This window comes from Chelonia mydas, chromosome 2, assembly GCF_015237465.2.
Source record: "Chelonia mydas isolate rCheMyd1 chromosome 2, rCheMyd1.pri.v2, whole genome shotgun sequence".
NCBI lineage: Eukaryota > Metazoa > Chordata > Testudines > Cheloniidae > Chelonia > Chelonia mydas.
Window position 1 is genome coordinate 176,709,944 of NC_057850.1, and position 17,246 is coordinate 176,727,189.

General features: G+C 40.6%; 1 protein-coding gene across 7 annotated transcripts in view; it reads left to right on the forward strand.

Moving 5' to 3' along the window:
- Window positions 1-17,246, forward strand: part of PDE1C (phosphodiesterase 1C) — a 500,442-nt gene that overhangs the window by 374,816 nt on the left and 108,380 nt on the right. For all 7 annotated transcript variants that reach the window (XM_043540641.1, XM_037890096.2, XM_043540642.1 and 4 more), the window contains 3 exons: window positions 11,289-11,402; window positions 12,090-12,272; window positions 14,253-14,319. In XM_043540641.1, coding sequence (XP_043396576.1) covers window positions 11,289-11,402; window positions 12,090-12,272; window positions 14,253-14,319 — 364 coding nt within the window. The remainder of the gene's footprint in view (window positions 1-11,288; window positions 11,403-12,089; window positions 12,273-14,252; window positions 14,320-17,246) is intronic.

Consider the following 17,246-nt stretch of genomic DNA (forward strand, 5'->3'; position numbering starts at 1 on the left):
AGCAAGCGTTAACTAAAGAACCAGTATGTAGCGCTGACTTTGAGAGCTGCACAAAGCAATCTGCTAGAATCGTGCAGATGAATGACCTTACTAAAGGACTCAGAAATGTGATAACTATGGATTCAAAGAAAAGAAAACCAGTCTTTACAAAACAGAAGGTTTAACTTCCTCTGATGCACCTAACCTGAATAAATATGTGCTATTGGCTAAAGTGGACTTAAGCCAAAATTCTCAGTTCTGGGTGCCTAAATATGGATTTCTATGCTTAGTTTTAGACACTCGTGTGAAATTATTGGTCATCGTGTCTTGGAATCAGTGCTAACCTTTTAACCTAAACAGAGGCAGTAGAGACTGACATTTGTAAAAGTGGCTATTTAGTTGGGGAGATCTCAGTTTTGGGGTTCCCAGATTGAGGCACTTTGGTCTTATTTTCAGTGATTCTGAGTCGGGCTGGCTGGAAAACAAGAATTTGAAGGCTGTTAAATTTTAGAGACAGAGAGAGACCAAAACTCACCCTATACCAGCTAATAGCCCAGTGGCTAGGGCACTTACCTGGGAGGGGGGAGATCCAGGTTCAAGTTCCAGCTCCAAAGCAGGCAGAACTTGACCTAGGATCTCCCACATCCCAGGAGAGTGTCCTAACTACCAGGCTATTGGCGTGCATATGTCTCTCTCCCCCCAAAACCTTCCTGATGAATTGGCATTTTTCTGACAGACATTTTGTTGACAAATCATAGAATCATAGAATATCAGGGTTGGAAGGGACCTCAGGAGGTCATCTAGTCCAACCCCCTGCTCAAAGCAGGACCAATCCCCAATCAGATCATCCCAGCCAAGGCTTTGTCAAGCCTGACCTTAAAAACTTCCAAGGAAGGAGATTCTACCACCTCCCTAGGTAACGCATTCCAGTATTTCACCACCCTCCTAGTGAAAAAGTTTTTCCTAATATCCAACCTAAACCTCCCCCACTGCAACTTGAGACCATTACTCCTTGTACTCTCCTCTTCTACCACTGAGAATAGTCTAGAACCATCCTCTCTGGAACCACCTCTCAGGTAGTTGAAAGCAGCTATCAAATCCCCCCTCATTCTTCTCTTCCGCAGACTAAACAATCCCAGTTCCCTCAGCCTCTCCTCATAAGCCATGTGTTCCAGACCCCTAATCATTTTTGTTGCCCTTCGCTGGACTCTCTCCAATTTATCCACATCCTTCTTGTAGTGTGGGGCCCAAAACTGGACACAGTACTCCAGATGAGGCCTCACCAATGTCGAATAGAGGGGAACGATCACGTCCCTCGATCTGCTCGCTATGCCCCTACTTATACATCCCAAAATGCCATTGGCCTTCTTGGCAACAAGGGCACACTGCTGACTCATATCCAGCTTCTCGTCCACTGTCACCCCTAGGTCCTTTTCCGCAGAACTGCTGCCTAGCCATTCGGTCCCTAGTCTGTAGCTGTGCATTGGGTTCTTCCGTCCTAAGTGCAGGACCCTGTACTTATCCTTATTGAACCTCATCAGGTTTCTTTTGGCCCAATCCTCCAATTTGTCTAGGTCCCTCTGTATCCTATCCCTGCCCTCCAGCGTATCTACCACTCCTCCCAGTTTAGTATCATCCGCAAATTTGCTGAGAGTGCAATCCACACCATCCTCCAGATCATTTATGAAGATATTGAACAAAACTGGCCCCAGGACCGACCCCTGGGGCACTCCACTTGACACCGGCTGCCAACTAGACATGGAGCCATTGATCACTACCCGTTGAGCCCGACAATCTAGCCAACTTTCTACCCACCTTATAGTGCATTCATCCACTATTCATCCCGAGCTAGCTTTAATTCTGAGCATTCCACAATTCTTATCTATTTCAGTTGGAGGTGGGAGTGTTGAGCACCCCTAGAAACCAGACCTAGAGTGTCTCAAGCCAGGGTCCCGTCAATTGAGCCAGCCAAAGTTAACGATCTCATTTGAAAATGTAGGCCAGAATGACTTGTTGTTGCAGGCTGTTAGTTTGGTGGTATCTCCCTTTCCCACAACAAAAACTTGACCTGATCCCACACACATGAAGTCAGAGGAAAGTCTCTTATTGCCTTTAATAGAAATTAGAAAGGATTCATGAGCAGCAGTTGTAATGCTCAGCAACAGATGTTTGTCTCTGTCTATTACATGGTAATTTTCCGCACATTTAGCAGATATGAGTCTTTGATTGTTTTGTCCCTGGTGTTTCTGTTCCTGTGTAACCAAAGTAAACACCAGTGTCTGTTTGCACATGTAAGGAGGGAGGTTAAGACCAAGAGGGAAAAGTTATGGTTGAGAAATTTTCTGCTGAGACCTGTGTGTTCTTTCAGAACAAGTCAGTTAGGACTTGCTTGGTCTGTTGTTATGAACTCCACATTCAGCCTAAGCTTATTAATAATTTCAGGCATAGCCCATCCCTTCCTGCAGGTGTCAGTGAGGGATTTATTGTTGTGGCCCGGAGAACATGAACTCTGGGACAGTGAGTTCGGCTGAGATTTGCATACATGATTCGAGGTTCGGTTGGTTCCGCAGCCAACCAGACTTCGCTGTGGCAAGGCCATTATGTTTATCACAGCTCCACTGTCCTATTTCTCAATAATAAAAATGAATTGTGTACTAAAAAAACGGTATTTTGAAGATCCATCAGGAAGAAAGGTGTCTCCTTCTTGCATCTTGAAACAAAACAATGCCTGTAATTCCTGCTCATGAATGAATTGTGTTGTTCAGTGATTGCTCCTTGTAAATCGGGTTGCCACCTCTGAGGTACAAAAAACAGGACATTCAAATCATTTCCATGGAAGTATGAAACAGCAAATGAGAGGCGGCAGCTACAGCGCCTCCTATGTATCATCTATCCTTGGCAAAGGATACAAATCTTTCCAGGTGGCTTAATTCAGCTTTCAATATTCTACACTGAATCTAGTGCTGCCATCCTTTTTCTTTACCAATACTATGGGCAAGGCCCAAGGGCTGACTGAGGATCCAGTTATACCTTCCTGTTGCAGTTCTTCAATAACTCCTAAAGCTTCTTCCCTTTTTTCAACTGGCAACCAATAGGGTGTCTGTTTTAGTGGTCTGGTTTCCCCAGTGTCAATCATGTGTTGCCCTAGCACAGTTTCCCTATATCATTACTGGACCAGGAAAACAGCCCCTGATTTTTCCACAGAAAGTGTTTTAAACTTCCCTGCTGTTCCATCTTTAAATGGACAGCACTGCTCTGGAACTGTTCCAGAAGGAATTCTGGGAACTCTGCTTCATTCTCTCCCTCCCGAGTCCTTTTCTCTGCCAGCTGCTACCAAACTCACTGGCTCACATTGTGCTATTGTAGGGCTCCTTTTGATAACCTGAGGTTTATCTGAGACATTCAGAAATATGACAGAAAAAATCCTGACTCGGGTCAAGTAAAACTTTTGCAGTGAGAAACCCCTTTTGACTTTCTTTGCCCAAGCAAGTGTCAATAAATTCACATCTCTTATCTGGTGGGATATCTTATCACATCTCCCACACATTTAGTTTGGCAGAATAATTTCAGTTGCAGGAGTTAATACAACTTTTTTACAGCACACCAACCTCCTGCAAGGCGTCGGTTTAGTCTGGGTTACATTTTCAAAGGAAATTTCCACTGCTCGCATCTTCAGAAAGCCTTGGTTGGCATCAAAAATATATTTATTAGATGTGACAAAGTCTAACCTGAAGATAAACTCATCCTCTATTTCTGCAACCCTGACTTCTTGTTCAAGCTCTAGGGGCCAACTTTTGAGACCAGTGTCCCCCATTTTTGGACTGGTGCTTTGTCCCCAGTTACTGTCTTCAGTTGGCACCAATTAAGCTGTTTATTTTTAGAAACCCCCAGTCCCAGCAAGTCTGGTCTAACAGTTAAATTTGAACCACTGTCTACAACCCCCATGCATTTTACACTCCCCAGTTCATGTGCAATTGTCAGACTTTCAGTGTGGTTACTTAATTGCCCAGATTTGCACAAGAACAGTGGGGCTATGCCATTTACCCCAAAGCATTGCCCCTTTAGCTTGATGGCAGCCCATTTTCCAAACTGCGTGAGGGAACCTCTCTAAGCTCCTGTGTCTCTCTCTGCTGGCTTGCTTTATACTTACAGCAATCGGTCTTTCTGTGGCCAGTTTTGCTTTAAGAAAAACACCAAATATCATGAGTCTGGTGATAAAGTGGTGAGAGTTGTCAACAACATGAAAGCAAATATGATGGGAACTGCCTTATTCCACTAGTCATAGCTGCATAATTTCTACCTTTATAAATCCATTCTTACGCACAGTATTCTTTCCTCTCCATATTGCATATCTCCATTGCTTACTCTGTACTCATTTTGTGCATGTATTTCCTATTGACATCAGTGGATGCTCTGCATAGAATGAGAGGGGGTTTGCAATGCAGGTCAGAAAGACTTTTGCCCTTAGTTCAATAGATCTTCGTATCTTGTAACAGCTCCAGTTTGCTTTCCACTCATCCCCTCTGAAGTTTGCATTCATAAAATAAGGCCCAGTAAGTAATTCTTCAGATTACTATTCTGTTTGTGTTTAAAAGTTATTTTTATAATTACTAAAAAAGCAATTGGGGTTGGATATCAAAAGATGATGTTCATCACAGATGAGTGGTCTTTGAAATCATTCCATTGAGTTTTCATTACATGAATGTAATTTGACTAATAAAAGCTTCATAAACACAGACTGATAGCAGGAGGTGCCTCTGGTTCATTCCTCCAGAGTTAATGAGTGACAAAGATTTGCCAGAGTCAAGTGCACCATACTGGTGCCTAGTTGGAATGACATTCTTTTTTGCCCGGAGGAAATTTATGAAGAACCTCACTGTAACCAGGGGTGGGTCTAATTATATGTCTCTTTTACTGACGAATCACTGTGATGAATAAGGCTGTACACAATTGCCCCATATTGGAGTTAATGGTAATAATGTTTAATTGTATTTGTTCTGGAGAAAAAAGGTATTAAATATGTATTTCTGTAGTGGGTCAACTATGGAAACATTATTAGTAATTAGAATCATATCTTATATTGCTACATCACCTTTTATTCCAAAGTGTTATACTGCTGTAAAGGATTTTTATTTGAAGTTTTATTATTATTTATTTTACAAATATATACATCCCCATTGAAATGTGGCCATATGTGGGACAGAAGGACGCACCGACGAGCACAACGGAACATTTCATGAGAGTGGGGAGAGGGGAAACTTGACAAAGGGTATGAGGACAAACCCCATCTCTTACAAAATGAGTTCTAGGATCTCCAACATCCTCAAGGGCAGGTCTTCAGATGGTGTAAATTGGCAAAGTGCTAATTAATTCAAATTCATGTTTGTCAGTTTACACCAGATGAAGATCAGCTCTTGACTTTTAAAAAGTTTCGTCCCAAAGTCCCAATGCTTAATAAACTTCAGAAATATAAAGAGCTGATTTCAGAGTAGCAGCCGTGTTAGTCTGTATCCGCAAAAAGAACAGGAGTACTTGTGGCACCTTAAAGACTAACAAATTTATTAGAGCATAAGCTTTCATAGGCTACAGCCCACTTCATCGGATGCATAGAATGGAACATATAGTAAGAAGATATATATATACATACAGAGAAGGTGGAAGTTGCCATAAAAACTGTAAGAGACTAATTAATTAAGATGAGCTATTATCAGCAGGAGAAAAAAACTGTTGTAGTGATAATCAAGATGGCCCGTTTAGACAGTTGACAAGAAGGGTTGGGGATACTTATCATGGGGAAATAGATTTGGAAAAAGAGCTGAGCAAATTCCTGCTGGAATTTGAAACTGTGATTCCAGGGAAAACTTTGCAGCCTGATGTTTTGTTTTCACTCTCACCTTCTTTTGTCAGCTCACTATACCATTCTGTTCTCTAAAACAGTGGTTCACAATCCTTTTTTATACTGTGACCTCATGTTACAACAGAAAATTTGCCATCTAGTCATAAAGAAGGGGAGGGTGGTCATCTGGCATTTTGGGCTTGTTTGCAACTCCCAGCAGAGTTGCAACCTCCAGATTTAGAAACCATGTTCTGAACCACAAATATTGGCTCATGAAGAGTTTTCGAGGATTGTTTGACAGTATCTGACCAACGGGGGTGCCTTGAAATCATTTCATTTTTTCACTAACAGTATTTTTTGCTTGGGAAGCTATAATGCACATTCCAGACTGAGTCAAGAAACAGCTCAGGGCCTGATGTTAACAATGAGCTACTGCTGTTTCATTCATGTTTAGTTGCAACTCTGGAACCATTTCATGGGGATGAATGGTTTCATAGATTTGTTTATTATCCAACTATACATTTATTTGCAGTGAAGGAGGAAAGTAATGCATCTCTCTTGGGTTTACTGTGTCTGGAAAGAGACCATTGACCCCTCTGGTTGTGTTACTGGTGTGTTGACATTGTTAGTATCACATTTACATTATAGTACAGTACTAGCTCTTTCAGTTAGGGACTATGACTTCTTGGAAAGTGCAACGCACACCTTTGGCAGAGTATATATAATGGTAGCCAGGGAAATTGATGGAGCATGAGACTGGGAATTAGAAGATATTCCCAGCTCTTCTACTGACGTATTGTGCCACCACTCTGCACTTAATTTAGTCCATATTTAAAAATGAGACACTGGTGCTTATCTGCCTTTGTAAAATGCTTGTGAAATTTACATATGAAAAAATCTATATAATTTAATATATTTATTTTGTTAAAAAGAATCAAATGATAAAAATATCAAGGCTGTTGGATCACAGAGTATATATTTTTTGATTTACCTACACGATGCAGTGTGGCATAGATGACAGAGCACTGGACTTGCAACTTCAGAGATTCATGTTCTATTCCTGGCTCTGCAGCTGGGTGACCGTGGGCAAATCATGTTGCCGCTCTCTGCCTCAGTTTCCCCATCTGTAAAACTGAGATAATAATATTGACCTCCTTTGTAAAGCACTATGAAATCTACATTGAGAAGCACTGAATAAGAGCTAGGCATAATGATAATTATATTTTATAAATAGGAAAACAGACAAATAATATGTGAGCTGTCCACAACTGCTAGGGCTTTGCTGAGAAAAGGGGTGAAACCACAAAAGTTTTTTCTTGTGACTTGTTGAGTTTGAGGACGAGCAAAACAAGGATTAGCAAAAGCAAAGTCAAAAAGAGTCTTTTGTCTTTCCATATGGTGGCGTGAATGGTTGGTGAATAAGCTTATTAGCTGTTGCATATAAATTGTAAAGGGCCATGTCATAAATATAAAGGGAAGGGTAAACACCTTTAAAATCCCTCCTGGCCAGAGGAAAAGCCCTTTCACCTGTAAAGGGTTAAGAAGCTAGGATAACCTCGCTGGCACCTGACCAAAATGACCAATGAGGAGACATGATACTTTCAAAGCTGGAGGGGGGAGAAACAAAGGGTCTGGGTCTGTCTGTGTGATGCTTTTGCCGGGGACAGAACAGTAATGGAGTCTTGGAACTTAGTAAGTAATCTAGCTAGATATGCGTTAGATTATGATTTCTTTAAATGGCTGAGAAAATAAGCTGTGCTGAATGGAATAGATATTTCTGTCCTTGTGTCTTTTCGTAACTTAAGGTTTTGCCTAGAGAGATTCTCTGTGTTTTGAATCTAATTCCCCTGTAAGGTATTTACCATCCTGATTTTACAGAGATGATTCTTTTTACTTTTTCTTCTATTAAAATTCTTCTTGTAAGAAACTGAATGCTTTTTTCATTGTTCTTAAGATCCAAGGGTTTGGGTCTGTGGTCACCTATGCAAATTGGTGAGGATTTTTATAAAACCTTCCCCAGGAAGGGGGGTGTGAGGATTTTGGGGGGAAAGACGTTTCTAAACGACTCTTTCCCAATAATAAACCCGGTTAGACGTTTGGTGGTGGTGGCAGCGAAAGTCCAAGGGCAAAAGGTAAAATAGTTTGTACCTTGGGGAAGTTTTAACCTAAGCTGGTTTAAGTAAGCTTAGGAGGTTTTCATGCAGGTCCCCACATCTGTACCCTAGAGTTCAGAGTGGGGAAGGAACCTTGACAGGCCACATTCTGAGGTTGCTTATGCTGGTATAAATTCAGAATAGCTTTATTTACTTGATAATTTCATTTACTCTTTACAGTCAATACCAAGAGAGGAGTAGGGGGATACACACTGATCAACTCTAATAATTCATGTCTTTGTAGTTCTCAACATGCTTGTCAGAAGGAACATCCCAAATACCAAAATAGATGGATCCCAAATACCAAAATGTCAGATGGAGACATGGTTTTGTATGGCTGGAAACGTGGTGAATTGGAGAAGTTGATTTAAAATAAAACTGAGGATCAGCAATAGAGCTAAGCAGATTTACACCAGCTGATCCTGCATATTCAGGCAATGCTTGTGCTTTGCACATTAATTAAAGTTGACTGGTATCCAGACTCTGGTAGTGTTAATCTGCTCTGCAGTAATATGCAACGCTATTTAAAAAAAACCACCACCACAAAAACAGGCCCTCTATCTAAGGAGATAAATATTTGTACCCAGCTATCACTTTATTTATAACAATAGGGGGAGGGAATGCTTGGAACACAGTTATTCATAAAGGCTGACTTTTAACAATATATTGAAAACAACTGCACTGTCTGCTACTACCCACACTCTGTTTAAACTGGCAGGCTAGGTTTGTTTTTTAAGCTGTGTCACTTCCATGGTGAATTTAGGGTTTGTCCAGAATTTTTAATCTCCAAGATAATGCACTAATGAAATGTAGAACAGAATAGGAATGATGCTTTGGGGTTTCTGTGAGCCTTTGGTACCATCTGACTTTCCCAGAGCACCAAATCCTGCCGGCCCTACAACATGATATTAGTCTTATTGAATAGCACCATTCCCATTTAGCTCCAGTGCCCTTTAGAGGTGGTTGGAGTATAGATATTCTTTCCTTGCATTGGAAGGAATAGGGGGACAGATCCTACAAGTTGCTGAGCACCTCCTGCAATGTTTTGAGTTTCTTTAGCTCCACTCAATGGGAGCTGAGAATGCTTAGTACTGCATAAGACCGGGCTCTTTGTATATTTTATTATATTATTCTTTGGTCTGAAATGTGAAATAACCCCTTGTGTGGTAATATGCCATTTAGAATGAGGGTCTTCAAGCTTTTCCCACAGGTGCACCGCACCTTAACAGAGAAGTTGCCAACCACAGCATATTCTTCTACAGAAAAGTGTTTAGTAAAATATTTTGTGTGTTTTAGGTGCCTTTTTAATGCAATTTAGCAGGTGGAATAAGGAGGAGGAGCCAGTGTCATGTCATCAGCCAACTCTCTGCAGATCACCACCAAGTGTTCTGCAAACAATCATACTTTGACCTACAATCTGGCTTCAGTTATGATGTCAGAAACTGTGTGTGGCCATAGTCATGTGACATGATACTTAGGTGAGATGCTGTTAGAGTTGTCATTACCTGCAGGCCAGATCTGATCACCTTACTAACGGTGAGTAGCACCTTCTTCCACAAGTAGCCCTGTTGACTTCAGTGGGACTGTTGTGGTGTCAGGTGCCATTCAGTGAGAGTGAGGGTAGCTCAGTCTGGCACTACATTTGTGATTTGTTCAGAACTGTTTCAACCAAATACTGTATAGATGCATTCAGTACATTAAGGATAATGTCACTGGACTCATATTTAGTAAAGGTAACAGGCAGCTAGATAAATCTAGATAACAGCTGCTAGAGAAATCAAAAGTATTTGTAGATAATGAATGGTGAGGCAAGACAGTGTAATTTTTTACATGTGAGAAACATTGATTGTGAGACACCATTCCACCATAGCAATGTTACTTCTGGTTTGCCAGATGATTGATGCGCAGTATACTCCATGTAATCTTCTTGTATGGTGGATGTGGGTGCCATAAACTAATAGCTACTCATTGTACTAGTATTGAGTACAAATTTTTGAAGGTCTTGTGGATTTGAGTTGCTGTGTGCTTCAGCCAATGAAATAAAAGGCAAGAAATGCAAAACTTAATGTCACCATTGCAATGTTAACTCATCCAGCCTACCTACAGGTGGTATTAATGATAACTAGTTAAGGGCCACACCCTGCATGCCAACACAAAGGAGTAAGAGGATGTATGGGAAGGGAAGCTCTAGTTTAGTTTATTAATATAGCATCTCAGCCGTAGGCAATTGCACCTAATACAATAAATACAAATTTTAAATTGATGCCACTCCAAAAAAAATACAAATTTTAAAAATACAAATTAACCATGCAAGTTTAGCCCATGTAACTGAAATATTTTCACAACACAGCAAATATTCTAATTTCTGAGGTGATGGGGTTCAAGGCATATGGGCCAGGAATGGAGACAGCCATTTATTTCTGAGATGACAATACTGGTTACAAGACCATAAACAGAGCGGTACGTCTTCAGCTTGGCCAGACCTGAAAATAAAACACAATTGTCTTTTGTTACTAGAATACTTCCTTTCCAGATAGGCAGTCTGCATAATCTGGAAACAGAGACTTCTAAAAGCCCTCCTTACAGGGTGACCAGCTAGCAATGTGAAAAATCGGGACAGAGGGTGGGGGGTAATAGGAGCCCATATAAAAAAAAGCCCCAAATATCGGGACTGACCCTATAAAATACGGACATCTGGTCACCCTACCTCCTTAACATATTGAGAAGGGAAGCAAACACTGCAGAACCCAAACATTTCTTCCCACCCCCTCTGTTGAGCAAGAAGGGGCAAGAATTGGTGAGGAATTGAGAGGAGGCTTGGGCTTGTCTCCATCCCCATTATACTGAGCAGCATAACTGTGCAGGTGCATCAGCAGACATGTGCTGCACTAGGAAGGAGTTGAGTTGGTGGCGGGGGGGAGGGGAAGAAGAGGTGGAACTCTTCTAAGCTCTGCCCATGCGAGTCACCGCTCACAGTAGATTGCACAACTGTTCAAAATACAATCCTGTATGCTGCTTGGCTCCTTCAGCTGGGCTCCTCCTCAGTGGGGCCGTGTAGACTATGCCTAAACGTATAATGATCTCTCAAGAAGGAAAGTATTTTGTGACCTTTACATGGACGGGGTCCTCAGACTATTAAAAGTGTATTTGTTTTCTTGTGAACATAGTACTAAGGAATTTTGCTGTGTCTTCAAAGTTCAAAGGATCTTAATCTGACAATATTTGAGGTTATGTTTTATGTTGGATTGTATTTTGAACTTCTACTCAAACTCAAACCCGTTTCTCTCAGTGCTAACCAGGTTCTTGTTTTCCTCTCTTAGGTTGCGGTCTTTGGTAAAGCAATTAGAGAGAGGAGAGGCTTCGGTTGTAGACCTAAAAAAGAATTTGGAATATGCAGCTACCGTTCTGGAATCAGTGTACATTGATGAAACTAGGTGAGTTAACTACACTTGTGTATTGATGTTTTGTACCACTCAAATGAAGTTGTAATTTACATATCAGTTGGGAAGCTGGTGGTCTAATGGCATCCAAAATAGGCACAGTTGCTGTCATTCTCAGATGAGAGTCCAAGATCTGAACTATCCTCTTAAGGTAGCCATCCATGTCAGGATTGAGGCAAATTGGTGGGGTGTTGTTCATACTTCTGCTTCTACCCGTTGACATGTGCATAAATAAGTGACTTAAATTTGCCAAATCTATCACGTCAATCCGTTTCACTAGAACTAAATGTACTTCTTCAGAAGCGTCTTGGGCAAACTTTCCAAAACTTAAAAGGAAGTGATTATCTGATTGTTATTTGGAAATGTTATAAATCTCAACCAACTAAAAAGGATGATAAAATGGGGACTGTGAATACTGGAAAGCTGAAGCTGAGAAATCATGGGAGAGTAATGGAGTTTCAGTGGGCTGATTCTCATGTTTATCTGCCTGGGAGTGAGCTTCACAATCTGGCATGTGGCTTTCCAAGAAAATAAACAATCTGTTATAGATTGTCAAAAATGTGTTCCATTAGGATTACCAAAAAAAGAGTGGATTTTTAACAACTGCTTTAGAGTGTATATGAGACTTTATAAACCTGTGTTAAGAGCCCTCTATTTACCCATGTTTCCACTCCCCTTCAGGCGTTTATTGGACACAGAAGATGAGCTCAGTGATATTCAGTCAGACTCCGTGCCCTCTGAGGTCCGGGATTGGTTGGCCTCCACCTTCACGCGGCAGATGGGGATGATGCTTAAAAGGACAGAGGAAAAGCCCCGGTTCAGGAGCATTGTCCATGCAGTGCAAGCTGGGATATTCGTGGAGAGGTAAAGGAAGATGTAATTATTCTGCTCCAATGGCTGGTCAGGCATCACAGATTGTATTTTTAATATTGAATGAAGACTATTTTATTTTGTTTTTATTGTTACATAGAGGTGAGCAAGGACTGGAAAACTGGGACTAAATAATTGATCATAAATGGAATCTTAAAGTATTCATTCACTATTAGTATAATACAGATCTAATATTAAAATTGGAGCCATTTTAGTTTTTCCTCTTTTTTTTTTTTATGTATGCTTTCAGGGGCCAAAGGGAGGAAAAAGCATATATGGCTTCAAATATTCCTATGATAGGAATAAGAGGTTAACCAAAGGCAGCTAATTCGGTCCCTGGACTAACTCTACCTCTGTGGTGCAGTAAAATGTATAAAGGGCTGGACAGGTGGCTAATGTAAACCAAACCTGTATCTCATCATTCTCGGCTTGAATTACATGAGTCACTGAGAACATGCAGACCAAAATCAGTTTAAAGGTTCAGAACTCAGAGGAGTCCATTAAACCAGTGAAACTCCCTCAGTCTTCTCCACTGTTGATTCCTGCAGCTTGCACCAAATCACACCTCTAGAGCTAGATCAAACCTAATTTCAAACATCTGAACCTTTTAAAACTTCTTGCTGTTTGAATTAGGACTGCCCTGTATCCAACTTTCAGTGTTTCACCTGTCTTTAGAGAGGAATCTCCCTTCCCTGACATTTTGTTTTTGAAATTTGTATTAAAATATTATTAGTTATTGAAATATTTCATTTACCAAAAGCCTGGGAAATCATGTATGGTATACTTGTCACTGCTAATAACTGTATAAACGTATTTCCATTAGGTCTTATGTTGTTTACATGTAGAGAAGGGTGCAGTCAGCACCTATGGCCTTATTCAGCAAAGCACTTAAGCATGTGTTTAACTTTGAGCACCTGTACAAACCCATTAAAGTCAATGGGACTTGAGCACACACTTCAAGTTTAACACATGCCCAAGTGCTTTGCTGAATCGGGGCATAGGTGCTAATTACTAGAGCTGGGCAAAATCTTTTGTCCTCAGCTTTTTTCAGTGAAAAATGTAGCTTTGACAATACTGAATTTTTTTGTGATTTTGTGTTGGTTTCACCAAGTTGTTTGTTTAGAGAGAAAAAACAACATATTCAGAAGCATTCTGATTTTTTTGATTCAAAATGACTTTTTGCTTCGCAATTTCCTTTAATTTTATTTTTAAAAAATTCAAAAACATTAAATATGCTCAAAACTGACCTGACACATTTAGTTTTCTGTTGAACAGAGGATTTAATTTGACCCAAATTTACATTTTTTTCGATGTTTTAATTCACTGATTTTTTTTTAATTCATTTTTGGTTCAACCCAAAGCAAATATTTATTTTGAGGTTTTGGACTTGCCAACAAGCCAAAAACAAAAATCAAATTATTTACCCAGCTTTTCTGATTACACCCTTTGGGCGCATCTACACACACAAACAACACAAGACTGTTTTAAGAAACAAAGTAATCGGCAGGAAAAGCTGTACCATTCAGGAGCTGAATAAGTCCAGTCAACAGACTTGATATGTTTACTGAAGCTCTATCTTGAAATGCATTCTGCCCTGGGCCAGCAAAGACTGAGAGGGTGGAAGACACAGTGTGGTCAGTTGCTGTAGGAGAATAGGAAAGTCTTGCACTGCTGAAGAGCAGCCCCTCTGCTAGATCAAGATGAGGCAGATGCTGAGTGAAATCCAATCTAGTCCTACTTGTCCAGGAAGACTGTGGCCCTAGTATGTGTCATGGACAGGGAAGGATGTAAAATGAGGAAAATTGAAGTCATCCTTAGGACTCTATTAAAGATACGGAGGATATGTGCAGGGAAGGATGAAGAAGAATTGCAATCTGTTTTTCTCAAATAAATTATGTCTCCTGAAAAGAACTCAAATGAATCCTTGGTTTTCTATTTTGTTTTTCTGTTCATTTACTTATTTTATTTTGGTAGAATGTACAGACGGACATCAAATATGGTTGGCCTGAGCTACCCACCAGCTGTAATTGGAGTGCTAAAGGTAATTCCGCTGAAAGTGTCTTTTAACAAATGTTGGTAAGGCACTGTGATATTTTGGTGGGAGGTCTTTGTACTCTCCCTCTCATCCTCTCTGAAGTTTAATATAGTTCACAAACATTAATCATTTACTGACGTAAGGGAAAATCCTTCCTGTTGAGAAAAAACAGATCAAGGTTCTGGCCATTTTCAAGTGGCAAAGATGACCAGGAGGATGAGGTCATAGCTCTATGGGAGGTTACAATACTCAGGGCAACTGAGAACTGAGTGGGATGCTGAAATCAACTTGAGACTTTGATAGTAAATAAAGAAAACTACAATGCACGAGTTTAACTGAGGAGTAACCTGTTCCCAGTTGTGTGCTTTTAAATGGGTAGATTGAGCTGTTATAGTGGTAATGTGTTACATTTGTGATTCCTGTTCATGTCAACAAGGACTGTGGAGATCATGAACCCACTGGCAGTTTATGTGAACTATTGAGAAAAACCAGGCATGATGTCCTAATGGGTAATGCCTTTATACAAGTCTTTGCTATATTAGGGATGAGTGAGTCAGCACAAACCTTTATCTTTTTCTGTGTTGAACTGAAATATGCTTTGAAGAGATTCTGCCACTTCAGTACTGTAGTTTAGCCTGTCTGTAGATTGGATATCCAGCCCTTCACAACGAGACAGGCACAGTGTTTCACGTCTTACTATAGGCTCAACAAGGTAAGGGCTGAACAGTGGCCTTGTGTTTAAGGCATTGGATTATGAGTCAGAAGACATGAATTTGTTTTCCAGCTCTACCACAGACATGAGATATGTGGCATAGGCGCCATGTTCTACTCCAGTTGAAGTTAATAGAATAACTCCCTTTGAAGTAAATGGAGCAGGATCTAACCCAGAATCTTTCTGTGCTTCAACTTCTTTATATGTAAAATAGAGGAACACTATTTCCCTGCATCACAGGAGAGCAGTGAAGCCCAGGCACTTTGAAATCCTCCCTCAATGTAGGGCATTATGGTCCTGTCTTGCTTCTTTGGGTGAAATCCTGCCCCCATGAGAGTCAATGCCAAAACTCCCAACTTCAACAGGGCCAGGATTTCACCCTTAGTGTTCTGAATTATTTTATCATGAAACACTGAACAAGCATGGTTAACCTTCACTTTGGGCTTGTCTACATGAACAGTTAGTTTGCAGCAAGCTGGGGTGTGAATCTACCCGCATTATACTGCCACGGTCTAACTGTTCATGTGCACCCTGCTGATCTGCATTAACAGTTTGATCTAGTCTCTTTGAACTGGACTAGATCAAAGTGCATTAGCGGACTGTTAATGTGCATCAGCAGGGTATATATGAACAGTTAGACCGTGACAGGTTAGCGCAGGGTAGATTCACACCACAGCTTGCTGGGAACTATGTGTTTGTGTAAACAAGTGCTCAGAGCAACAGAACAGCTCTGAGAGGGTCTACACTCATTCAGCTGTCCTCTTCCCTCCAAACACTGTTTGTCATGCTGAACCCTCATTCTATTAGTCTGTTTGTTTCTTGTAAACATAGAGCAAATTCTCTTTGCTGTAATGATACATTTTGAACTATAATTCTGTAGTTATAAAAAAACTCAAAGCCTATGTTTTGATTGCTGACTTTAAAAACTGGGACATTTCAGGTGTTCTCAAAGAAGTTCCTGGGATATAGACCATCATATGAAAAAGTAGGACTGACCGAGTAAAAATGGGACACAAACACTTTACCATTTGAAATCTGTGGCAAAATTCTCATTGAATTCACAATCAAGCCGTATATTATTTTTATTATTATGATTCTTATTTTAATTTTAAAAATTCCAGTATTTGTATAAATTACAGATGTCTATACGTACAAATACACATTATTATTATTATTAACTCATTTGCTTCCCTGACTGGTGTCAGTGACTTATAAAACAAAATAAACACCTAAAACCAGTGAAGCTTTTAAAAGGACTGTGTGGATGCTTTGTGCACTGTTTCCCCCCATCTCTCCTATTCCCCACCCATTTTCTTGAATAGCTCAAAGAGTTTGGACTTAGTCTTTTGCAGGGGGGTGTCCCCCTTTATTTGCTTCTCTTGCCTAGTCCCACTGATAGTGTTTGAAAACCAAAAGCACAATTTATGATTTCTCTTCTAAGGCTCAGTCCACAACTCACCTCCCTAAGAGCTTGACCCCGTCCTCAGTGCTTGTAAAATCAGTTGCTGTGTAGAAGATGATTTACCAAGATATGTGAAAATGACTCTCTGAGAGCAGGACTGAGACCCCAGTGTCCCCTGTTGCTCTCTGACTCTTTCTGGGACCTTCACCAGGCTCTGCGTGGGTTTTTCACTCTGAGGCACAAGCTTGATCCTTCAAGGACTCTATATCCAATGCCATTCGCTCCAGGAGGAATTCTGCATGTGGGAGGTTGTGGGGATCAGGCCCAAATTATGGTCAGATGTAATCACAGTACTTTGGTCTTATTTAACTGTCCTGCTAGTTGGATAATGGCTGCATGGTACTTAAAGCTTATAAGCCTTGTTTGCATCTTTTCCTTCAGGGCTGATCTTAAGGGGCGGATGCTCAGCTGGTGTAAATTCTCATCTCTCCATGGCTTCAATGTAGTGATGACAGTTTATACCAGCTGAGGATCTGCCTCTACGTCTCTTACACAAATGAAATTTCCAATGAGATTTTAGTCTTGCTAAAAGTGAAGGAATATTCCACACAGAGTCTGTTGTTTAATAACACTCAGCATAATGTTACGTCTAGCTGATCTCCTTCCTCGTCCCTGGGACGCAGCGCCAAATCCATCCGTACACATGCATAAATAAAATGCAATCATCTTTCTTTTTCGATTAAAGTGCCTTGGGAAATTGGGAGCCAACCTGCAACAGAGATTAAGTGTGGAGGATAACGTCCAATTTAAAGATGTAAA